The sequence below is a fragment of the Orcinus orca genome, chromosome 15 (assembly GCF_937001465.1).
Source record: "Orcinus orca chromosome 15, mOrcOrc1.1, whole genome shotgun sequence".
NCBI lineage: Eukaryota > Metazoa > Chordata > Mammalia > Artiodactyla > Delphinidae > Orcinus > Orcinus orca.
In genome coordinates, this window is record NC_064573.1 from 27,298,283 (window position 1) to 27,323,942 (window position 25,660).

Here is a 25,660-nt window from a genome sequence, read left to right on the forward strand (position 1 = left end):
TTTTCCATAGCATTGAGAAGTTCTGTGCAGAAGGCATCCCACTCTTGGGGATTCTGGTCCAGTCGAGGCATTTGAAAACAGTGGTCCATGTCCTGGATAAGATTCTGCCTTTGTTCTACCCTTGCCAGTATTACCTTCTAAAGAATGAGCAGTAAGTGGAGAACAGCCCAGCGAGTACAAAATGACTATGTTCTCTGGTTTCTCAAGTATAATATAGGGAATGATATTTCAATAGTGTATTTTTTATGAGGCAGAAAACTTCCTGCCTATTTTAGAATGCAGAGTGATGAACAGTGACTCTAATAATGATTCTAGTTTTATTGTCATGAAAGATACTTCCCTTTGTCATTTAATTTTGGATTGCTTATAGCTTATTAGTATTGAAAAGGGTGGTGGTTTCCATGAAACTGGGAATAGTGCTTCTGACCTTGAGCAGCAAATGGCTTTGCTGTTGTAGCAATAGCAAAACACGTTGCTTTTAATTGCAGTGTGCATGGGGCAGTATTATAAACAGAGAAGATACACAGGGAGGTGCTCATCACATGAGACACTGATAATCTTGTGGAGAAAATAAGACTTCTGAGGTAATCACAAAGTTATGAAGCAAAATATTGGCAAGGCCATGCTAGGGCCTATAGATTGCATTTGCATTATAGTTGACCCTTGAACCACACGGGTTTGAACTGTGCAGGTCCACTTATACGAGGATATATTTTAATAAATACACTGGAAAGTTTTTTGGAGATTTGTGACAATTTGAAAAAACTCACAGATGAACTAATGTAGCCTATAAATATTGAAAAAAATTAAGAAAAAAGTATGTCATGAATGTATAAAATAAATGTAGATACTAGTCTATTCTTTCATCTACTACCATAAAATATACACAAATCTATTATAAAAAGTTAAAATTTATCAAAACTTACACACACAAACACAGACCATACATGATGCCATTCATGGTTGAGAGAAATATAAACAGACATAAAAGGTGCAGTATTAAATTACAGCTGCATACTGTACTACTGTAATAATTTTGTAGCCACCTCCTGTTGCCATGAAGGTGAGCTCAAGTGTTGAGTATCCGCCTAACATGCTTTGTGACGCTAATCTTCTCCGACTGAGCAGTTTGTCTCTCCAGTAAATTGTGCATCACAGTAAAAAGTGACCTCTTACGGCTCTCGCGTCATTTTCATTGTGTTTAGTGCCTTAAATAACACCATGGGACCCATATGAAGTGCCTCTAATGATTCTGGAAGTGCTCCCAAGAAGCAGAGAAAAGTCATGACATTACAAGAAAAAGTTGAATTGCATGATATGTACCATAGATTGAAGTCTGCAGCTGCACTTCCTGTCATTTCAAGATAAATGAATCCAGAGTAGGAACCATTGTAAAAAAAAGAAAAGGAAATTCATGAAGCTGTCACTGTTGTACTTTTTGTGAAATACCTTTTTATCTCATATTGAAAATGTAGCTTTTGTGTGAGTGCAGGATGGCTATAAGAAAGGTATACCTGTAGACCCTAATATGATTAGAGAAAAATCAAAGTCATTTTATGATAACTTAAAGCAAAAGGAAGGTGAAAGATCTAAAGCTGAAGAATTTAATGCCAGCACAGGATGGTTTGATAATTTTAGAAAGAAATTTGGCTTAAAAAATGTCAAGATAACAGGAGAAGCAGCTTCTGTCAACCAGGAGGCAGCAGATGAGTTCCCAGATGCCATTACAAAAATCATCGAGGAGAAAGGATATCTGCCGGAGCAGGTTTTTTTTTTTTTTTTTTTTTTGCAGTACGCGGGCCTCTCACTGCGGGCCCCCACCTGCCGCGGAGCACAGGCTCCGGACGCGCAGGCTCAGCGGCCGTGGCTCATGGGCCCAGCCGCTCCGCGGCATGTGGGATCCTCCTGGACCGGGGCACGAACCTGCGTCCCCTGCATCGGCAGGTGGACCCGCAACCACTGTGCCACTAGGGAAGCCCCGGAACAGGTTTTTAACGCAGATGAAAGTGCCCTATTCTGGGGAAAAAAAAAATGCCACAAAGGACATTTATTAGCAAGGAAGAGAAGCAAGCACCAGGATTGAAGGCAGGAAGGGATAGGCTAACTATACTGTTTCGTGTAAATGTAGTCGGGTTTACGATTAGGACTGCCCTTATCTGTAAAGCTGTTAACCCCCCAGCCTTGAAGGGAAAAGATAAATACCAGCTGCCAGTCTCTTGGTTGTACAAGGCCTGGACAGTGAGAACCCTTTTTTTTGATTGTTTCCATCAATGGTTTGTCCTTGAAGTCAAGAAGTGCCTTGCCAGTACTGGGCTGCCTTTTAAAGTTCTTTTGGTATCGGAGAGTACCCCTGGCCACACAGACCCCACGAGTTCAACACCGCAGGTGTCATAGCAGTCCCTTTGCCCCCACAGACAACGTCTCTAATTCAGTGTCTAGGTCAGGGGGTCATAAGGACCTTTAAGGCTCATTGTACGTGGTACTCTATGGAAAGGATTGTCAACACTATGGAATAGAACCCTGATAGAACATCCTGAAAGTCTGGAAGGAATATACCATTGAAGATGCCATTGTTGGTATAGAAAACCATGAAAGCCATCAAGCCCAAAACAAATTCCTGCTGGGGAAAACTGTGTCCAGATGTGCATGAGTTCATGATTTATGACAAAACCAATCAAGGAAATCATGAAAGGGTTGGTAGATATGGCAAAGAAGTTGGGGCTGGGAGTGGGGGAAGGGTTTCAAGATTTGGATCTTAGAGAAATTCAAGAACTAATAGTCACCACACCAGAGGAGTTAACAGAAGATGACTTGATTGACGTGAGTGCTTCTGAACCGGTGCCAGATCATGAGGAAGAAGACGTAGAAGAAGCAGTGCCAGAAAACATTAACATTAGACAATCTGCCAGAAGGTTCTGATTATTCAAGACTGATTTTGATTTCTTTTATGACATGGACCCTTCTATGATACGAGCACTGAAACTAAAGCAAACGGGGGAAGAATTGATACTGTATAGAAACATTTTTGGAGAAATGAAAAAGCAAAGAAGTCAGAAATTTCGATGTACTTCTATAAAGTTACACTAGGTGTGCCTCCCTCTTCTCCTTCTCTTCCACCTCTTCCGGCTCTGCCACCCTGAGACAGCGAGACCAACCGCTCCTCTTCCCCCTCAGCCTACTCAGCGTGATGCTAATGAGGATGAAGACCTTTATGATGATCCACTTCCACTTAATGCATAATAAACGATCATCATGCTGTACAGTTGATAAACTTACCTGTTGTGTATATGTGTGTCTTTGTGTGAAAATCTGACACCCGTATGGCAAGGACTGTATGAGATGTTTTTGTGTCATCATCATCATCACCTAAGTATTCATCATGTAGCACATGCTGTGCCAGACTGGTATTGAAGTGGGTAGCCTATCCTTACATAGGCATAGGGTGAGAGATATTTAATATAAAATTAATACTGTGTTTTTCTTACTGTTTTATAACTTTGCTTTCAAAGAATTATACTACTGCACAGTATACCTCTCTCGTAATCGAGAAACTGTATCAGGCTGTCATCACAGATAAGTGTTTTTTTAAAAAATGTAACAGTGTTTCTAATACTGTATTATGAATATGACTATCATACTCTATGCCACAAAATTTTTAAAATGATTCATTCATTAGTATATAGGCTAGATGATCGTGAAACAATCGTATTGATTATACTAGGCTACCATAAAGCAATCATACTGCTGCTTCTTCATTATCAGTGCAGGAATTGTTCTACCTGTAAATAAATATGAATTTCTTTTTCACATTGTCTTTTCGTTTTTGATGTGTAATGTTAGCCTGTATAGCATCTACAGTGTTTTATAACATATAAGACAGTATTGATGTAGGTACTGACAGGTGATTCATCTTGTAAACAGATGATGTAAGCTTACAGTATCAATAGATACAGTACAATACTGTAAATGTATTTTCCTTATGATTTTCGTAATATTTTCTTTTCTCTAGCTCACTTTATGGTAAGAATATAGTATATCATACATATAACATACGAAATATGTGTTAATCGACAGTTTATATTATTGGTAAAGCTTCTGGTCAACAGTAGGCTATTAGTAAAGTTTTTGGGGGAGTCAAAAGTTATACATGAATTTTCAACTACATGGGGGGTCAGTACCACTAACCCTGTGGGTTCAAGGGTCAACTGTATATGGTAAATGTATACGGAATTAGGGTAAAAGAAATAGCTGCTGGGGGAGGGAAGGAATTAAGGATGGGTACGAATCAAGATTCTTAATTGCACATGATGAAAATTCAGTGCACACTTGTTTTACCAGGAAGGGAATGTGTTGGCTCATGTGATTAGGGAAGAAGGCTCCTGATAACAACAGGTCATTCTAAAGTGGTGGTCCTCAACTAGAGGGGTTTTGACCCTCAGGGGACATTTGGTAATGTCTAGAGATCATTTTGGTTGTCGCAGCCTGGTGGGGTGGGGCAGGTAGGGCAGGTGGTTGGGAGAGGGAGTTGTAAGGGGATTGAGGGGGGCTGCTACTTAAATCTAGTGCACAGAGGTCAGGGATAGTACTAAACATCCCACAGTGCACAGGAGAGCCTCTCCCAGGAATCTGCCGTCCCAACATGGCCATAGTTGCAAAGCTGAGAGGCCCTGGGTAGTATTTCCCTTTCTGTTTATCTACCCTCCCAGGTCCCTTGGCCCTGCTTCTCTCTCTTTCAAGCCGTCTCTTGCAGTTGTACTTTTTCCAGGGGAATGAAAGTACATGCTACAGAGAGAACCAGGCATCATGCTAGTTTCCCATGGGAAAGGCAAATGTTTTTCTTTATCCTTGTTTCTTATAATGATTCCGATTGGTGTGACTTACTCATGTGCTCTCCCTGAGCCTGTCACCTTGACCAGTGGGATTGACCAGTCCTGAGAGGAAGGTGTATAGGGATTCTGTATTGAGAGACCCTCTCTCCCACAACTCTATAGCATGGAGGAAGGACAGTTCCCTTAATGAGAGGATGTGTTAGCAGAAGGGAGACAGAGGGTGCTCAGTGAACAGAAGCAAGAGATGACCCACAAATATGACTTTGTGGGTTTCTTCTTTTTTTTTTATGAATTTATTTATTTGGCTGTGTTGGGTCTTTGTTGCTGCGCGTGGGCTTTCTTTAGTAGTGGCGAGCGGGGGCAACTCTTTGTTGCAGTGTGTGGACTTCTCATTGTGGTGGCTTCTCTTGTTGTGGAGCACGGGCTCTAGGCATGTGGGCTTCAGTGGTTGTGGCTTGTGGGCTTCAGTTCAGTTGTGGCGCACGGGCTTAGTTGCTCCACGGCATGTGGGATCTTCCCGGCCCAGGGCTTGAACCCGTGTCCCCTGCATTGGCAGATGGATTCTTAGCCACTGCACCACCAACATAGTCCCAAGAGGTGCGTTTCTAATTGAGCTTCGGAGTGCAGGTAGGTGTTGGGTCAGTGGAGAGGACATGGCAAGACAGGGCTTTTTAAGTATCCATAGGGGGTGAGAGGAGGGTCTGGAGAGGACCAGGCTGGGGAGGAGCTGAGTGAAGGCACAGAGGTGGGAAGAAAAATACCTGTCCAGGGAGCTGGGAGGAGGTCATCTGGCTGGAGCCTTTTGAAGAGCGAGGAAGGGGGAGGTGAGACCTGATGTGGAGGAGGCCTGTATGGCAGGGGACAGGTAGTACGTCCAAAGGCATGAGGGGGACACTACAGTTTTCCCATTGTGTGTCATTTCAAACAGACTTGTGTGTCGCAGACTTGCCTGGGGATGAGAAGCTCCTCCCCTCACGGGAGGGAGCTTATTAAGTATATGGGTTCCCAGCTCCTCCCCTGGAGAGTCTGCTTCAGTAGGAATGGGTTAGGGCCTAGGGACCTTTTTTGGAAAAATTAGCACTCTAGGCCCTGAGCGAGTCTGGGACCACTTGTGTTCTGGTTGGCGCATGGCTTTCAGGCTTGAGTTGTGTCCTCACTCCATCACTTTCCTAGTGTGAACACAGGTGAGTTCCTTCACTTTTCAGAGCCTCTGTTTCTTTATTTGTATGATGAGATAATGCCATTTCTCATACAAGCTGAGTGTAAGGCTTAAGTGATACACAGGCAATTTGATGCCTGCCTGGAACAATTTTAATAAATTGTCTTTAGATTTTTGCAATTTTGAGAGATTTTAAAATTAAATTGAATGGGCTGTTCCCACCCCTCCCACCCGCCCCGGAGTTGTTAAATTTTGAGTAAAGGTAAATCTTTCTAGGCTCCATTTCAGATGTTTCCTCCTCTGTATCTCTCCCTTTGCACCCTAAAGCCTGCGCTAGCTCTGTCCTCTGAACTCTTACAGGGCTTCATTGCGCCTCTCCTGTCATAGCTTTCCCTTTCTACTGCAGTGGAGTTTGGCCTGTGTTGTACCTCCTGTGAAATGGGAAGCACCCTCACTCAGCAGTAACCTCTGTGCTGCCACTGTCTGTACGATGGGGAGCCAGGCGGGTTGGGCATTGCCCTCAGACACATAGGAAGGGGTCACGTCCTCAGGCTGCAGTTACCAATTTTAAGTGCCACGAAGGAAAACAATGGTGCTATGAGGGAGGTTAATGGGTTAGACGTATTTTAGGTGGCGGGGAGGGGTCAGGAAGTCTCTGAGGAAGGGACATTGCAGATGAGATGGGAAGGATGAGTAGGAGTTTGCCAGGTTAGATGTGGGGAAGTGTTTCAGGCAGAAAACCCAGCAGAGGCAAAGGCCCTGAGAGAGGAAGGAGCCTGGTTCACCCAGGGAACCGAGGGCACGTCCGTGACTTAAATGTGGTGGTATCCGTGCCCGCCCCCCCCCCCGCAGTGTTCCATATGCCACTTTTTGTGGAGTTGACACCCCATGAAAGATTGAAGAATGATTCTATAGATATCTCTACTCTCGTTAGTGGGGGTTGGGAGGGGATAGAGCAGCAGCTCTAATGCTCTTTAACTTGCATGGGTTTATGTGTCTTAGGTCTGTTCACTACATGGGTAGATTTAACCCACGTCAAACTGGAAAACTTTATTCTTCTGAAATTCCTGAAGATTTATCAGAATCCCTAAATAGAGCTTTGGTTTAAAAATGGGACACGTCAGTATTTTTTGCTTCTCATAAGTAATTAGCCACTGGAAATTCTGTTGACTTCCGATTGGAAGGTAAAGTGCGTTGTCCTATGTGCTCGGCAGGTTTCTGTCACACCTCCTCCTCTTCCTACACTTGGACATCGGTGTCCCTCAGGGTGTCACGCAACAGGTCACCCACAAGGTGGCACAGCACCTGACAGGAGCCAGCCATGGAGACAACGTGAAGCTTCTCAACAGCATGATCCAGGTCAGGACCCTGTCAGCCCCTAAGTACACCCTTGCCTGCCTTCCCAATCAAACAGCCCTGTGCTAACATGTCTATGTGTTGGTCATTTCAAAGCACTTGGCACAGTGCTTTTGACCAAGAAGGTCAACAGATCTGGGTTTTGTAGTGGAGGTAGGTATTATTTTATTAGTGTTTTAAAAATGGGAGGCTGGTTATTACCTTTCACGTCACCTGAGCCCTTTCTCCGCAGGCCCACATCTCTGTAAGCACTCAGCTCAATGAAGTGGGCCCGGTTGCCGTATTGGAGTTCTGGGTTCAGGCTCTTATAAGCCAACAACTTTGGTACCGAGAACAACCCATCCTCTTCCTCATGGACCATTTGTGTAAAACAGCTTTTCAGCTGATGCAGGAAGACTGTGTGCAGAAATTGCTCTACCAGCAACATAAGGTAAACCTGTTAGAGAATTTATCTTTCAGTCATCAGCTAGATAGTAGTCTTCTAAGGAGGTTCCCCCACATGCACCCTTCTCAGTACTGCTCTGTGGCCACTGCCTTTTTAAAGCTCTGCCTTAACAGTGTCTTATCCAGTAATCGTAGTCTGCTAAGTGCAGATTCTCATAAAGCCAAAGGAAGGACATCCCAGGAGGAGCACTGCTCATTACATTTGGCTATAATGCGCAGCCTGGGATTGTAACTGCTGGTGGACTAATTATTGAAATCTGTGTCTTACCAGAATCTTCCATCGTAGTAAGGTAATTGCTGATATTCTTGAAAAGCTCATCGATTGTGTTTTTTAAAGCCTCCACTCTCTGCTCCACATGCTCCCCTGGTGTAGAATGCTTTGGGCTACCACTGTGACCGGAGTCTGCTCTCTTCTTTGGTGAGCTGGATCGTGGCAGGCAACATCACTCCTTCCTTTGTGGAGGGCTTGGCCACACCCACTCAGGTAGGAAACCCACTGTGGACCATTTGTTATCTTTTTTTTTTTTTTTTTGCGGTACGTGGGCCTCTCACTGTCGTGGCCCCTCCCGGATGCGCAGGCTCAGCGGCCACGGCTCACGGGCCCAGCCGCTCCGCGGCATGTGGGATCTTCCCGGACCGGGGCACGAACCCGTGTCCCCTGCATCGGCAGGCGGACTCCCAACCGCTGCGCCACCAGGGAAGCCCTGTTATCTTTTTGAACTTTAATATTGTTATCATCCTTACCTATGTTACTAATAGTCTAAAATAACTGACGTCTGTTAACACTTACTATGCGTAAGAATACTTTTTCAGTTAATCCTCACAGTAGCCCTCTGCTGAGGTGGTGCTGTTGCTATTCCTGTCTCACAGGGGTGTTAACTGAGGTTTTATGGAGTCAAGTGGCTGGCTCAGGGTCAGACAGCTCATGATAAGACTCCAACTGCCTGACTGCAGAGGCTGCCCAGCTGCAGGGCAGAGCGTTTAAGTAAGAGTGGACACTGGAGCCGGACCACCCGGGGTTCAGCCTTGGTTCTGCTATTTGCTAGCACTGTGCCTTGGGCAGCTGGCTAACCTCTTTGTCCTCAACAGTCAAATGGGAATAATGATTGCACCTACATGTAAAGCACTTAGAACAGTGTTTACTACGTGCTGGCTGTTATAGTTATCATCATTTTCGTTAATTCGCAGCATTATTTTCATCATTATCACCACCTTTCAAGACTTTGTGTGTCCCATTATGTCTCTGTTTTATCACTTAAATTAGTAGTAACATCCTTCAACTTTGTATCACATGCTTACCTCCTGCTCTTCCTCATATCTCTTGTGATCCAGCTGAAACACACTCCATGCTGTTATCTGCATACATCTCTGGAGTTTCCATCTTTTGCCTAGCTGATTCTCTTCCCAGGCATGCCTTCCCCTCCAGTCTCTGCCTAGAGTCTTCTCTGGTATATTACCTTCTCTGATCCCACCCTACCTCCTCTGGTTTCCCGTAGCACTCAATCCCTGATCAGTACTCACACTTCTCACTTTACATTATGGTTACTTATATTAGTCTTGTCTCCTCTGGTGAATGCAAAACTTCTTAAGGGCAGAGCTCACATCTGGCCCTCTTTCCTGTCCCTCGTGATACGGAACCTGTGCACTAAAGTTGAGCAAACGAACATCTTCTTTTACTAAAGTAGCCTTTCTAAAGTAATTGAACAGTTTTCAATGGCCTATTTCATGTAAATTTATATCTGTGATAAGAGTAGAAATAGGTATAAAAACTATGTGTTAATTTTAGGAACTGTAATGTTTATTTGTGGAATGTGAGGATGTATTTTGTCTGTCTGAGTTAGTAGCTCATTCCCCTCTTTACCTGGTGTTATTGTAGGTCTGGTTTGCATGGACAGTCCTGAACATGGAATCCATCTTTGAAGAAGACTCCCAGCTCCGAAGAGTTGTTGAAGGGGAATTGGTTATAAACTCTGCATTTACCCCTGACCAAGCTCTGAAGGTGCAAATAGCAGTTCTGCATTTGAGTGGTAGAAGGTGGTTCACACTTTGATGCTGATGGGTTCACCTGTAGCTTTTGGACTTCTGTGTTTTCTTTTGTTACGAATGTTTGGAAAGCACAGTAACCAAACTAATGCTTAACATGGTGTAGTTGAAGTGTATACCTCCTTTCCAAGGTTCTTTTAACATTGAGAGTCACAACCTAATAATTTGAGGCTGTGTTCATTGTATGTGTAAAGGGGATTGCCTTTGTTCTAAAGCATCAGAATCCCCTAGAGAGCTTGTTAGAAATCGGATTCCTGGACCCCGGCCTCTGGGATTCTGAGTCTGGAGTGGGACCAGTAATTTATTTTGAAAAACTCCCTAGCTGATCCTTAGGCTAACTAAAGTGTGAGAAAGACTGGAATGAGGCTTTAGAATTAAAGACCTTCTATTTTCAGGTCCTATAGTATAGACTTTGCTTTTGGATTTCAGAGCCTGTCAAGGGATTTATCATTCTTGAACGCCCATTTAAAATCTAAATTTTCAGGACTTCCCTGGTGGTTCAGTGGTTAAGATTCTGCACTTCCAATGCAGGGGGCGCAGGTCCGACCCCTGGTCGGGGAACTGAGATCCCACCTGTCATGCAGTGTGGCCAAAAAAGAAAAATCTCTATTTTCAAGAGGTTGATAAAATTTACTTTGGCTTTTATATTATTCTTGCCCTATAGTGTTTTACATGCAAAGGAATGGAAAGGCATGGAAATGAGATTAGACTAGGTGATGCTTAAGACCCAGTCCAATTCTGGGGTCTGTGTAATTCTTGAAAAAAAGCTGCCCTACATGTCTTGCTACTAAGGTTAAAGTGTTAGCTAGGGGGTCGGAGAAGTAAGGTTTATATGACTTTTCTTTTTTCTTATTGAATCGAAAACACCATGTTCAGCATTTCATTTGAATCACTTAGGAAGTGACTGTTTGCAGTTGTGTTCATTACATGGTTGCTCAAAGCCCGCCTCTTTTGTAGAAAGCCCAGGCTCAGCTGAAACTCCCCATCGTCCCGTCCCTCCAGAGGCTGCTCATTTATCGTTGGGCCCACCAGGCTCTCGTCACGCCTTCTGACCATCCTCTTCTGCCACTCATTTGGCAGAAGTTCTTCCTCCTGTATCTTCACCGCCCAGGACCGCAATATGGGTATGGTACCCAGAGTAGTAGTAAGTTTCTGTGAATCAGTTCCCACCTTTGCATTGCTCTGCAGCTCTGTGTTCTCACACTGTGGCATGGGAGTTAGAGTCATTGTCTGGCTAGGAGCCTCCCTCCTTTCCTGTTTCACGTCTATCAGACTAGACCTTTTCTGAGTTCAGGGTATCTTGTGGCCGCTCTCTCTTTACCACCCCCCATACCCAGTTTGGTGAAGACAACACCCTGGGACCCTGCAAGGTTAAGCAGAGAGCTTCTGGAGCTGCAAAGGGAGAGACTGTCCCAAACTGAGGCTGCTTGTGTGGCCATGGTGGAGCTTGTTCGAGGGGACTGGTGATGGGTAGTGCAGCTGTGGACAAAGGCCAGGCAGTGCCTGGGGGGGAGGCCAGCATTTCCACTGGGTGTGAAGGGACTCTGGCCGGCCATGGCTGCTCACTGTCACTGACCATCGCTGTCTGGCTCCAGCTCTGTTTCTAGTTCACCTGCACTCCCTTAACTCACCCCTTTGAAACATACGGATGTTGATTCTTCATCACTTCTGTTTTCTACCAGATTGCAAGTTCTTTAAGAAAAGGGACTATCTTTAATCTCTTCTGTACCTATAAGTGGTGACAGTGTCTTGAATTTGCATAGCATTTCGTTCTTTTAAAAACTGCTTTTATATGTGCCATCTTGTTGGAGCCTCATTATAACCATTGAGGTAGAGATAGTATGTATTAATTTAATAAACTGACTTAACAGACTGTAATTTTGTGTCACATAGAAAGAGCATCTTGTGTTGATCCTGTTGTGATCTGTGCTTGCATTTTTTAAGGCTACCCGTAGATGGTTGTATTGGAAGAAGGTTTTTTCAAAGCCCTGCTCATAACAGTTTGCTAAAAGAAATGAAGAGGCGTCTGACTGAGGTGGCTGACTTCCACCACGCTGCGAGCAAGGCCCTCCGAGTTCCAGCAGAGGGCAGTGAAGGGCTGCCAGCGACCCAGGCTGGCACCCCTGCTTACCTGACTTCACCAGAGCTGCACACGGAGCTTGTGAGGTGAGGCATGGCTATTTAGCCATTTATGTTGTTGTTTGCAGCACAGGTACTTGTGCCGGCTCTTTGATTTGTGTTACAGCTGCTAGATGTTATTCTCTTAACCTGTTAGATTGAATATGGAAGGTGGTTTTGACTATAGGTTTGCATCTTGTCATGTTTCTCTTTTGTGTTTCTTACGAGAGTGAATCAGCAATTTGGATGTACCTCTGTGAAGTGCCTGGAGTCTGAGTGAAAGCTCTTAAACCCGAGGGCTGGTGACCGCTTCTATTTCTTTATTTAATAACAGAAACAAACCAAAAGAAGTGATAAAGCAGGTTAACAACTAGTAAAGCCTGCTAGGATAGTTCTCTAAAAGAAATAAACGACCCAGGCAAGGTTCTTTAAGTGAGAGTCATAGGCCCTTTAGGGGATTGTGGGATCCACCTGGGGTGCGGTGGATTCATAATCTTCCAAAACTGCTTCTAAAAATAGGCTTAATATTTGCATCCCCTAAAAGGTTAAGAACTCTGAGGTAAGTGTGTGTCCCCTTCACACTGTTCTTTCACCTTTCATTTGTAAGCTTGATGTAAACGAGATATTAGTCTTATAAATAAGACTTAATAGGGCTTCCCTGGTGGCGCGGTGGTTGAGAGTCCGCCTGCCGACGCAAGGGACACGGGTTTGTGCCCCGGTCCGGGAGGATCCCACGTGCCGCGGAGCGGCTGGGCCCGTGAGCCATGGCCGCTGAGCCTGTGCGTCCGGAGCCTGTGCTCCTCAACGGGAGAGGCCACAACAGTGAGAGGCACATGTACCGCAAAAAATAAAAATAAAAAAGACTTAATAAAAACAGCTCTTAATAATGAACTCTGAATACAAAGTGAATACAAATGTCTTGGTGAGGAAAGCCAGTATTTTGATGCAGTACTCAGGCTTCAGGCTTGATTGACCTCAAAGCCTTAGGGCTTCTCTCAGCCTCCAGAATCATTTCTCCCTGTCTCTTTCTTGCTTGAAGGAAAATGTATTTTTATCTGGGCTTAACCATTGGGAAGGCTTTATCTCTGAACATTTAGATCAGCTAAGAAAGCCTTTGATGTTCCCTTTTGCCCTCCTTTGGCATGTTGTGAAGTAGACATATAACCAAGTCAAGCTGGAAGAGAGCTCCGTGCCAGCCCCTCCTGTTTAAGAGCCTCAAAGCTCTGTCCCAGGGTCTCTTCCTTCATAGACTGTTGCCAGGGTAAAGGTGGTATTTTTCCACTTTATTGAGTAAAGCCCAGCCACACCTCCTGGTCCCCACCTGGTACTTTGTAATTTGTGTGCTGTAGACTACTCTGGTACCTGTTGCTGCAAACAACTGCTTAAAATACCAGTGATCTGAGCTAAATGGACTGTCTTCCTTGTAAAAACAAAACAAAATAAAAACAAAGGAAGCATCATTAAATTTTTAAAAAAGTTTTTACCGGAAAATAGAGAATTTTTTTCCCCCTGTTTTTAGCTTTCTTCTGTTCCTTCTTCATGGGAACAGGGTGCATACATGCTATGGGTTCTATTTGTGATTCCTTGAGGCAGGGGATTGTCATTGAGCCTAAAGCTGGCAGGTTCTTCCAATGTATAAGTTTAAAATGGCTTTTAATGTTTTCTCTGAAAGACAGAAAAGGTGTTTATTTGAATATTATCTAAACTTTTCCAAGCACCAAGGCTCACTGTGACTGATTGTCCAGGAAAGAAAAGCGTGAAATTCAGATCCTTGGATTGTGTTAAAGTCACCTTCTCCAGTTATTTTTTTCTGTGTACTGTATTTAACCCTCTTTAGTAATAGAGTTCACAGAGCCCTTTCTTCACACCTTTTGTTTTAGCAATTATTGCATCGTACTTAAATGATTTGTGACCTTTCTCCCTTGCTGGCCCTTCTTGGGAGTGTGGTGGTTGGAAATATTTTCTGTGTTATGTGCTTCCGAACTTTTATCTTTTAGTGCCAGTGCTCCTAGAGGTGTAAGAAACTTCATTTGCCTGCACATCTTTTTGTATTTTATGTATTTATGTTTTTTTCTTTTAGGCTCTTCAATGTATATATATTATGGCTAGAAGATGAGAATTTTCAAAAAGGAGATACGTATATCCCTTCTCTGCCAAAGCATTATGATATTCACAGGCTAGCAAAAGTGATGCAGAATCAGCAGGTAAAACCATGGCAATGTCTCTCTGTAATTTGAATTGGTTACTTTTATAACCTAATGGTAAAACCACTTGTTGATACGGAAATCGGGTCACTGGTATGGTCATTGTTTTTGTGGTTTTGTCAACATATAAGTGATTTTTTTGTAGGAGTGTTTCCTTTTGAATCTCTGACCCGACTATGGCCTCACCTGAAGGCTTGAAGCTCATTCTGGGACCTTCTACAGCCTCGTAAACACAGCCTTTCTCTGACTGTATTCTTCCTTGTTTTAAATCGTCAGCAACTGAACACTTTTAAGCAGTCATCTCTACTCCCATAAAACTGTGTAAGAATTTGTTAAGATTGTTAAGATTCATATGTTGTACAGAAAGTTAGTAGCATGGAGATAGGGAGTTCACCTTTGTTTGCCTTTGGAGATGACTTACTTGTAGCTATCACAGTTTTGGTTGCCCTTTTGGAGATACTCAATTCTAGTCTTCACATATCCTAATTTGTTCTCTCCCTGGTACCCAAGCAAAGATGTCTGTGGTCTTTCTTAGGCCAAAACTTCTGAGTTTTCGTTAAGCTTCTGTAGCTATCATTTGTGTGAGTGTGTGTGTGTGTGTGTGTGTGTGTATGTATGTAGGCATATCTCTTCTGTTCCAGTTTCTTTTTTCTAGGGGCTGAACTCTACTGGGCATTGACCCCCAACATTGGATGGGATTTAGGATCCTCTGAGACTTGAGAGACTTCAATTTGGGTCTTTAAACCTAGTTGCTTCCACACTGTATATACTATTTCATCTCTAGTAGGTGTCTTTCACTTTCTTCTGTGTTCTTTGTCTTTCCTTCCTCTCTTTTCTTCTTTCTTCTTCCCTTCCTTCTGTGAGTATCTGTTGAATGCCTTTAAGGTGTCAGGCATCTAATAACAAAGACGAAAAGAAACTTGATGCAGTCTCTGCCTTTAAGGTGCTTACTGTCAGTTGGGGGACTAAATTATTGCATCCAGTGATGAAGACTGTGGGGGTGGAATGCACAGGGTGCTGTGGAAACATGCACAAATGGCACCTGATTCATACTGAGGCTGGAGTGTGACCTTTGAACTGAGCCCTAAAGGACAAATGGGAGTTCTCAGGTTGATAGGAAGACATGGTGATGCGGAGTGGCAGAGAGGATGTTACCAGCAGGACGTCTTTTTCCAAAGGCTTCGTTTGAAGAACTATTGAAATAGCAGGAGTAGTTAAATAAATGGATAAATTAAAAATATATTGAACTTTGTATCCTGTTCCATTGATCTATATTTTTGTTTTTTTGCCAGTACCATACTGTCTTGATTACTGTAGCTTTGTAGTATAGTCTGAAGTCAGGGTGCCTGATTCCTCCAGCTCCATTTTTGTTCTCAAGATTGCTTTGGCTATGCGGGGTCTTTTGTGTTTCCATACAAATTGTGAAATTTTTTGTTCTAGTTCTGTGAAAAATGCCAGTGGTGGTTTGATAGGGATTGCATTGAATCTGTAGATTGCTTTGGGTAGTAGAGTCATTTTCACAATGTTGATTCTTCCAATCCAAGAACATGGTATATCTCTCCATCTATTTGTATCATGTTTAATTTCTTTCATCAGTGTCTTATAATTTTCTGCATACAGGTCTTTTGTCTCCTTAGGTAGGTTTATTCCTAGATATTTTATTCTTTTTGTTGCAATGGTAAATGGGAGTGTTTTCTTGATTTCACTTTCAGATTTTTCATCATTAGTGTATAGGAATGCCAGAGATTTCTGTGCATTAATTTTGTATCCTGCTACTTTACTAAATTCATTGATTAGCTCTAGTAGTTTTCTGGTAGCATCTTTAGGGTTCTCTATGTAGAGTATCATGTCATCTGCAAACAGTGACAGCATTACTTCTTCTTTTCCGATTTGGATTCCTTTTATTTCTTTTTCTTCTCTGATTTCTGTGGCTAAAACTTCCAAAACTATGTTGAATAATAGTGGTGAGAGTGGGCAACCTTGTCTTGTTCCTGATCTTAGTGGAAGTGCTTTCAGTTTTTCACCATTGAGGATGATGTAGGCTGTGGGTTTGTCATATATGGCATATGGCCTTTATTATGTTGAGGAAAGTTCCCTCTATGCCTACTTTCTGCAGGGTTTTTATCATAAATGGGTGTTGAATTTTGTCGAAAGCTTTCTCTGCATCTACTGAGATGATCATGTGGTTTTTCTCCTTCAATTTGTTAATATGGTGTATCACGTTGATTGATTTGCGTATGGTATTGGCACAAAAACAGAAGTATAGATCAATGGAACAGGATAGAAAGCCCAGAGATAAACCCACGCACATATGGTCACCTTATCTTTGATAAAGGAGGCAAGAATATACAGTAGAGAAAAGACAGCCTCTTCAATAAGTGGTGCTGGGAAAATTGGACAGGTACATGTAAAAGTATGAAATTAGAACACTCCCTAACACCATACACAAAAATAAACTCAAAATGGATTAAAGACCTAAATGTAAGGCCAGACACTGTCAAACTCTTAGAGGAAAACATAGGCAGAACACTCTATGACATAAATCACAGCAAGACCCTTTTTGACCCCCCTCCTAGAGAAATGGAAATAAAAACAAAAATAAACAAATGGGACCTAATGAAACTTAAAAGCTTTTGCACAGCAAAGGAAACCATAAACAAGACCAAAAGGCAACCCTCAGAATGGGAGAAAATATTTGCAAATGAAGCAACTGACAAAGGATTAATCTCCAAGATTTACAAGCAGCTCATGTAGCTCAATAACAAAAAAACAAACAACCCAATCCAAAAATGGGCAGAAGACCTAAATAGACATTTCTCCAAAGAAGATATACAGATTGCCAACAAACACATGAAAGAGTGCTCAAAATCATTAATCATCAGAGAACTGCAAATCAAAACTGCAATGAGATATCATCTCACACCAGTCAGAATGGCCATCATCGAAAAATCTACAAACAGTAAATGCTGGAGAGGGTGTGGAGAAAAGGGAACACTCTTGCACTGTTGGTAGGAATGTAAATTGATACAGCCACTATGGAGAACAGTATGGAGGTTCCTTAAAAAACTAAAAATAGAACTACCATATGACCCAGCAGTTCCACTACTGGGCATATACCCTGAGAAAACCATAATTCAAAAGGAGTAATGTACCACAATGTTCATTGCAGCTCTATTTACAATAGCCAGGACATGGAAGCAACCTAAGTGTCCATCAACAGATGAATGGATAAAGAAGATGTGGCACATATATACAATGGAATATTACTCAGCCATAAAAAGAAATGAAATTGAGATATTTGTAGTGAGGTGGATGGACCTAGAGTCTGTCATACAGAGTGAAGTAAGTCAGAAAGAGTAAAACAAATACCGTATGATAACACATATATATGGAATCTAAGGGAAAAAAAAAGGTCATGAAGAACCTAGGGGTAAGACAGGAATAAAGACACAGACCTACTAGAGAATGGACTTGAGGATATGAAGAGGGGGAAGGATAAGCTGTGACAAAGTGAGAGAGTGGCATGGACATATATACACCACCGAAAGTAAAATAGATAGCTAGTGGGAAGCAGCCGCATAGCACAGGGAGATCAGCTCCGTGGTTTGTGACCACCCAGAGGGGTGGGATAGGGAGGGTGGGATGGAGGGAGAAGCAAGAGGGAAGAGATATGGGAACGTGTGTATGTGTATAGCTATTTCACTTTGTTATAGAGCAGAAACTAACAGACCATTGTAAAGCAATTATACTCCAATAAAGATGTTAAAAAAATTTAAAAAAATAAAATTAGCCTGTTCTTATAAAAAATATATATATATTGAAGAAGAATTAGTAGAATCAATAGGATTTTTCGATTAGGATTGATACAGTTGTAGGGCAGATTAGATAGTACAAGGACTTCCAAATTTGTAGGTTGGGCAGCTGCTGTTTACAGTACTTGGAAGAGGAAGTGCCTGAGGGGCTTCAAGGAGAGCTCTTATTAAAGAGTTGGTGGGGAGGGGATATACAGGTCTAGAGTTCAGGAATGGGGTAGTGTAGGAAATGTGGGTGTAATGGTAATAGAGTATTTGGATTAAGAAGAGGACTGAAGATGGAACTCTGAGAAGTAACATTGAAAGGCACAGAGAAATAAGGCTGAGAATATAGGGCCAGAGAAATAGGAAAAATACACAGATAATCATGGTGTCCTGAAATCTTTTGAGTGCAGGTCCATACTCATCTCTTCTTTATACTCCACAACCCAAAGCCTTATCTGAGAATTTGCATGTAGTAGGTACTTGGTCAGTGTTTTAAAAAATTAATCATAGCTTTCTTGGTTCTTTAATATTTATCTTGATTCCCTAGCATTTACACGGTTAATTGCTTTCCTTTTTTTTTTTTTAAAGTCTTTGCTTGCCATTTGATTTTTAAAAAATTTTTATTATTAAAAAATTTTTTTTATTGGAGTATAGTTGTTTTAAAATGTTGTGTTAGTTTCTGCTGGCCATTTAATTTTATAGCTAGTAGTTTGAATCAGTAATTCAGGTTCAGAGTTGTTCTGTCTTTTAGTGGTTTCTGAAACATCTCTGCTTACCCATTGTTAATTCTCAGTATTCTTTTCTAATTGTTAGCCTCTGTCAATAGTACTTTAGCACAGAGGTGGAGAAAGTGACATCCAGACCCCAATTAAAGGAGATATGTATACACAGTAGGAGCATCTGGTACAGCATCTCAAACAGTTTGGTACATCCAAGATCCAGGCTGTGATCCGGATGACTTTGGTGTTTCTTCTCTGAGTCTGGAATGCCTTGTGCCATGATTGGTTTGGAAATAACGTGCCATGATTGGTTTGGAAATAACGATTTAGGACTTCATGGGAGTGTGCTAATTGAGAAGCCTGAAACATTTTTACATTTATAGGTATCCTTTAGAACACTCCAAATCAGAAAAAAAAAAAAAAAGAAAACCATTGTCCACAAAGCCACAGTCCTTATCTGCTCATCAGCTATTACTGTTTGTAGTTTTTGGTGTTCATTGATAGTTGACTTTCTTTTTTACTAGTGACAGTCCACCATTCTAATATATAGTCATCACCAGAGTGAAATATATGCCAGACATATATTTTATGCAAGACAAATATGCAAAATATGCAAGACAGCTCACTGGAGAGTGGGAGGAAAATACTGGAATTTCTGTTTCTATTTTTTTTGGTCAATCATATCTATTTATTTATTTTACCTTTTATAATGAAAAATTCAATCATACAGAAAAATAGAATAGTATAATAGACATGCCCTTCTCCCTCTGCCTGTATGTATCATGTGTCTAGTTTCACCTATAGCCAATCCAATCCCACCACCATGTTGGAGCTAATCCTAGAGGGCATTTGATACATATTTTAAAAGACGAAGATTAAAAAACATAACAGGGCTTCCCTGGTTGCGCAGTGGTTAAGAATCTGCCTGCCAATGCAGGGGACACAGGTTCAAGCCCTGGCCGGGGAAAATCCCACATGCCGCGGAGCACCTAAGCCCACGTGCCACAACAACTGAAGCCTGAGCGCCTAGAGCCCGTGCTCTGCAACAAGAGAAGCCACGACAATGAGAAGCCCACGCACCGCAACGAAGAGTAGCCCCCACTCACCGCAGCTATAGAAAGCCCGCGTGCAGCAATGAAGACCCAATACGGCCAAAAATAAATAAATAAATTTATTAAAAAAAAATAATAACATAACCCAAGAGCATTTATATCTGAAATATATTAACAGTAATTTCTTAATATCAAATATCTAGATAGTGTTCAAATTTCCAGTGCTCTTACAAATGTCATAAAAGTTTTGTTTTTATTTACTTTTACAGTTTGTTTGAATCAGAGTCTGCATTTTGTAATTGGTTGATAGTTCTTATTAATCTGTTTAAATCTATAGGTCCTCCCCTTATCCTTTTTTTTAAATTGCAACTTATTTGTTGAAGAAACTGGGTAGTTTGTCCATAGAGCTTCCCCACAGCTTGGATTTTGCTGGTTATAACTTTGTGGTGTAGTTTAATATGTTGTTCTGTCCCCTGTATTTCCTGTAAGTTGGTATTGGGACCTAGGGCTTGATATAATCCAGATCCAATTATTTTCAATATATTTATTTTTTATCTCTTTAAAATTTTTTTTTTACCTATGTCTTATATTAGTTCAGTAGTATATGTATGTAATTTATAAATATACATTTAGTGAGGCTGTTGCAATAATTTTTTCCAGTCATGGTACACAGTCAAAAAGTTTTGAGATTCCTAAGATTGTTAGACATTTTATTTTTAAATTTATTTATTTGGCCGCACCACGCGGCTTGCAGGACCTTAGTTCCCTGACCAGGGATTGAACCCGGGCCCTAGGCAGTTCAAGTGCCAAGTCATAACCACTGTACCGCCAGGGAATTCCCTAGAGTGCCCATTTTAAATGTGATTTATCCTAGTGCTTGGAGAGCCTGGAGTGGACCACCTCATGTTGAAACTTATGGGTTCACTTTAAAGTTAAATATACAGTTTTATATGTGAATATGTGATTCATCTCTGAAAGTTAAAGTCCTGTGGTTCCATTTTAGGACCTGTGGATGGAGTATTTGAACATGGAGCGCATACATTATGAGTTTCAGGAAACCATTAGTCTGTGGATGCAGGCCAAGCTTGAGTCCCATTCTACACCCTGCAGTTCGTCAGTGCCACTGGACTTCACTGATCCTTTGTTGGGTGAGTTGTGTGAGTGTGCATCAGACCCTTTGAATGAATGAGTGAGTGAATGAATGAGTGAATGAATGGGTGAGGGAGTGAATCGGAGCCATTGAGGGTTAAGGTTCACAAAGTGTACCCCTCAGTGAGAATTGCTTTTTTAGGAGTTCATTGTTAACTTGTTAACCACTTGGGGTTAGGTTATGCTTTGAATGAGAGAAATTCCAAAAACAGTGAGGACTTAAATAAGATAGGGATTTTTTTTCCATGTAAAAGAAGTCTGGAGGCAGGCAGTTCAGAGCAGTAGCTTTATGGCCTGAAAGCCTTCAAGGACCCGTGCACCTCCTACCTTGCTGTCTCACTGTGTTCACATCTGACATCCACTTATGGTTCAACGTGGCTGCTTAAGCTTAAGCTGTCACATTTGCATTCCATTCAGCGGGTAGGGAAGTCTCCCTCTTTTAAGGACTCTTTGAAGAAGCTGCTCATAGACTTTCCAGTTACATCTCATTGGCCCACACTGAGGCATGACTCTTGCCATGGAGTTTCCCCACAGTCTGGATGTTGCTAATTATACCTTTGTGGTATAGTTTAATGTTTTTCTGTCCCCTGTATGTCTTGTAAATTGGTATTGGGAAAGTGATTATGTACTTTGTGGTTCATTTTCTGCATGATGCTTTAAAAAGATATTTTAACTGACTTACAACATGTAAAGTAGAAGCTAGAATTTAATTATTTGGGGTTTGCATTGAGCAGATAAGGAACCTGAAGTGTATGGTGGTTAGGTAACTTTCTGAAGTCACAAAGCTGGGGCTTTGAAGAGCAGGCTTCAGAGACCCTGTTCTTCACCACTTGTCTTGTTTCTGGTGATCAGTACAGGTTGCAGTTCTAAATAAAGTTAAAGCCTAGATTTTTAAATAATTAGTTTCAGGTTTTTCTCAGATGAGAGCAGGTTAGATGATGATTATATCAAACGATGGACCTTGTGATTGTGATTGTAGGAAAAATTTCAGCAGCTCTTCATAGGTTATTGTATACTTACGACACCAACTTCTTTTTCTTAAATTTGTTGGCTTCGTAACTTTTTGTCAGTTGTGGTCCAGAGTTGTGATTATAGTTAAATATGCTCTGAATTAAGTTTTTTTCTGTCTTTTGTTTTGGATTTAAAGTACCACCCTTGATTTTTCTTTTGTAATAAGTTATATTGGGTTAGAAAAAGACCCTCCCACCTCCCCCACCCCCATTTGCTTTAGAGTCATGACCTAATGTTGCTTGAAAGAGACTTGAACATAGTCAGGAGTCTTACCCCATGGTGAATATCCAGCTTTGTTACATTCTGTGCATAGAGTGGTAGTTCTAGTGGAAAAACCCCAGCTATAAGGGACAGTCCTGGACTTGACCTGTTTGGAATGTTAAATTCCATCTGTTTGGATTACAAACAATACAAGTTTTCTTATGCCAAGTAAAGTCATGGCTATTAAGTTTAATTTTTCTTAACAAGAATAGAAAATTGAATGCTATATCTGGAATGAAATCGGAAATTCAGAGTAGTCCCTTAAGTACTTTGTTAACTTACTGACTTGAAATTCCTTTGACCTCTCCCGACCTCTGTTATCTTACATGGCAGCATTTTTCTTCATGTTCTTCAGTCCCTATGAGCTGTGTGGTATGTGGATAGCGTAGTGAAAAGAAAGGAAGGGAAGATAGGAATTTATTGGACACCTACTGTGTATTCAGCTGTGTACTAAGTGTAGGAATATAAACATTTAAGTTGGATTGACCAGTATGAGATCATGTGAAATCTAGTGCAAAGTTGCATGGTACAGATTTACTGTTTTTTACCTTTATTTTTCTTATATGGTACATGATTTCTTATTTGTATTTGTAAATCAGTTTTTGAGTGAATGAACAAATGAATGAATGAATGACTGTATGGCTACATAAATATAAGTTCTGTAGGAGTTCATGCCCATGTCTTCATTCATTTTAACTCTACTACTCTCCACCCTCCTGTTCAAACCTTGGCCTAATGTAGGACTTTTCACTCAGCTTCATTCCATAATGCCCATTCCTCTTTCTCCTATTCCTATGAAGTTTATTTGGATGACTGCATTAAACTCTTAACTGGGCTACCTGCCCCATTTCCCCAGTCCACTGCCCAGATGATAGCTACCATCTTTCTAAAGCTTGCTTCGAGTTATTCACTAGATCCCTTTTACACTAGTGTCAAGTCCAAACACCTTAGCATGTTGTGCAAAGCTGTCTAGGGTGATACTTTAAGATTGTGAGCAGTAGGTCTTTAACTATCATCAAGACTTTTTGAGGATAGGAATTCTATTTAATCATATCACATGCTCCTGAGCTCCCAGCTCCTGGGTAGAGTATTATTAGGCTGGTGGGTGATCCCTCAGAACTTGGAAGGAACAAAAGATAATTTTATTCATTTAGACCTCTGATGATTTAAACAACTATTCTTCAGATCTCTAACATTCTTTATGAAGGTAACAGTTTAGTTTTGTAGTACATTATGACCTAGTAGTAGCCGTTATTCAGTAAATATGACTTAATTGTTTTTTCAGCTAAAGAAAGGGTTTTAAGTAACCTGCGGAAGCACGAAGACCCCCAACCTCCCCTTGTTCTGCAGCCAATGAGGCCTCCTGTGCCAGTTATTTCCTCAGCCTCGATCCTGAGTCAGAAGGACGCCATCCAGCTGGTACGCACAGACCTGAATCTGCTGCGGCAGCAGGCCAGGTAAGACACAAGCCCTCCAGGATCATGCTTCTGTGCTTGCTGCTTTGACAGCCTGATGAGTACAGTAGCACCTAGAAGAGCTTCTTCAGTAGCCTCCTCACCACCAGGGTAATTTGACCAGACTGGCTCAGATGGTTACCTTAGTTAACCAAGTTGTGACAAGTCTTTTAATTTCATGTAGAAATTATGTGGTGCTTTCATGGACTATATACATTGTACAGTTTCTTGTGGCATTTCCGAGTGGCGGCAGTGCCAGCTAAATTTTTTTCTTATGCTTTCCCTGAGGAAATCTGATCCTGGAAAGATGGTGTTAAAAGGGAATGAAATGAGATTTACTCTCTTTTGTCACTGCTTTGCTCTCTAACTCTCCATATTCTTTTAAAAATTGACACAGATACTTGATCGAAGTGTGGGAAAGTCATTTTAGTATTTTGAGTTCACAGTGGATACAGAATGATCAACTGTATAAGGTTTTGATTGTACCTTGTGATCCTGTGAGGAGGAGTGTGTGTAGAGTCTGTTTTATTTATAAAGTGAAAGAGTTTATCTTTGCAAAGCCCATGGGAATCAATCTCTTATTGGCCCTTTATCCCTTGGTTGTCTTTGGTTTAGTCGTGTATCGTATGTGTGTTGTTTGCACATGCAACACACAGGCCTCCTGCACATCACCGTAATAATCAATACAGTTAAAACAGTGTTGACACCCATGTAAACAACTAGCTTTTCATGTCTTCCACATCTCAGGTTGAGTTGCTAATATCTAAGAAGTCACTGGTACTTACAAATAAGGTACCCCTTTAGGATGATTAAATCAGGATGGAATTCTCATTTGTTCTTCTGCATTTAAGGGTTCATTTAAAAAAACGTTGATCTAACACAGATTCTAAATGGAGCTTTGTTTCTGGCTAAAAACTTGTCTTACTTTTCCTTCCTTTTTTAACTCTCTGACTGCCAGGGAGAGGGTTTGGGTGAGTCTTGGCACACACACCTTTGGTTTTTTGTTACTATGGAATTCTTGTGCCTTATCGTTCTCTAATGCAGGCTGGGGGTGACCGGAAGCCTTTATCACTTATCATAAAATCTTTCCTAAGACTTTTTTTTTTTCTAACCTACCGATGATGTTTTTCAGAACTGCAGCTCTTCGGGAATCTCAGCAGGTTGTGCTGGACAGTGAGCTGTTGGACACAATGCCCAAGCAGTATGTTAATCGAGAAGAACAGACCACACTGCATTTGGAGTGTAGAGGCAGTAGTGGCAAGAAGTGCCAAGGAGCTGGAGTTGTAACAGTTCAGGTAAGATTAAGATTAAGTGTCTTCATAATTCAGAGAGTTTCGTTTGAGTCCCTAATATTGGCATATCATTGAGAAAGACTGAAAGAAGTATTTAGTACATCATCCATGTCCCAAAACATTTAATAGTTCTGGGGAGAGTGAAGATACATACAAAGCTAATCACTTATTTCCGTAAGTGCTGATGAGTCTTATAAGACAGATAGTCAGATAGAAATGAAAAGAAAAGGGGAATAATTGAGATGATTCTTGGAGAGAGGGGCTCAAACTAGTGTTAAAAGATTTTGGTGATGATACTTTGGATTCAGTTAGAAGGAATGTGGGAATGGGGTCACCATGACTTCACCTAGGGGTCAGTGGCTCAATCGATCTGTTTCAGTTGTTTTTTTGCGGGGGGAGGGGGGCGGTGATTCATGTTGGAAAGGTTAGAACTCACATTGGAAGAGATCATCATGTGGGGGCTCTGGCTGAATGCTGTGGGTAGTGGGGAGCCACTGAAGACAAAGGTGGGAGGCAGTGTGAAAAGCAGATCAGTTGGGTGGAGCTTGCCAACAGGCCATAGTTGGGTCTATGACATCGTAAGGACTTCAGAATGGAAGGTTAGCCTTAGCCAGTATGTCATAGCACTCACTTTATGCCAGGTAGAGTCTAAACACTTTACAGAACTTGTCTTATCCTCACCACAATACTATAAGGTGGGTATCTTTATGGTCTGTATTTTCCAGATGAAGAAATAGAGGCATAGAGAGGTTAAGTTACATATCCGAGGTGA

General features: G+C 41.6%; 1 protein-coding gene across 3 annotated transcripts in view; it reads left to right on the top strand.

Moving 5' to 3' along the window:
* Window positions 1-25,660, top strand: part of EPG5 (ectopic P-granules 5 autophagy tethering factor) — a 129,548-nt gene that overhangs the window by 48,824 nt on the left and 55,064 nt on the right. For all 3 annotated transcript variants that reach the window (XM_004266052.4, XM_033421337.2, XM_049697760.1), the window contains 11 exons: window positions 11-151; window positions 7,203-7,347; window positions 7,577-7,774; window positions 8,162-8,272; window positions 9,665-9,787; window positions 10,789-10,955; window positions 11,776-11,997; window positions 14,030-14,153; window positions 20,725-20,869; window positions 23,428-23,599; window positions 24,729-24,891. In XM_004266052.4, the coding sequence (XP_004266100.1) occupies window positions 11-151; window positions 7,203-7,347; window positions 7,577-7,774; window positions 8,162-8,272; window positions 9,665-9,787; window positions 10,789-10,955; window positions 11,776-11,997; window positions 14,030-14,153; window positions 20,725-20,869; window positions 23,428-23,599; window positions 24,729-24,891 (1,711 nt within the window). The remainder of the gene's footprint in view (window positions 1-10; window positions 152-7,202; window positions 7,348-7,576; window positions 7,775-8,161; window positions 8,273-9,664; window positions 9,788-10,788; window positions 10,956-11,775; window positions 11,998-14,029; window positions 14,154-20,724; window positions 20,870-23,427; window positions 23,600-24,728; window positions 24,892-25,660) is intronic.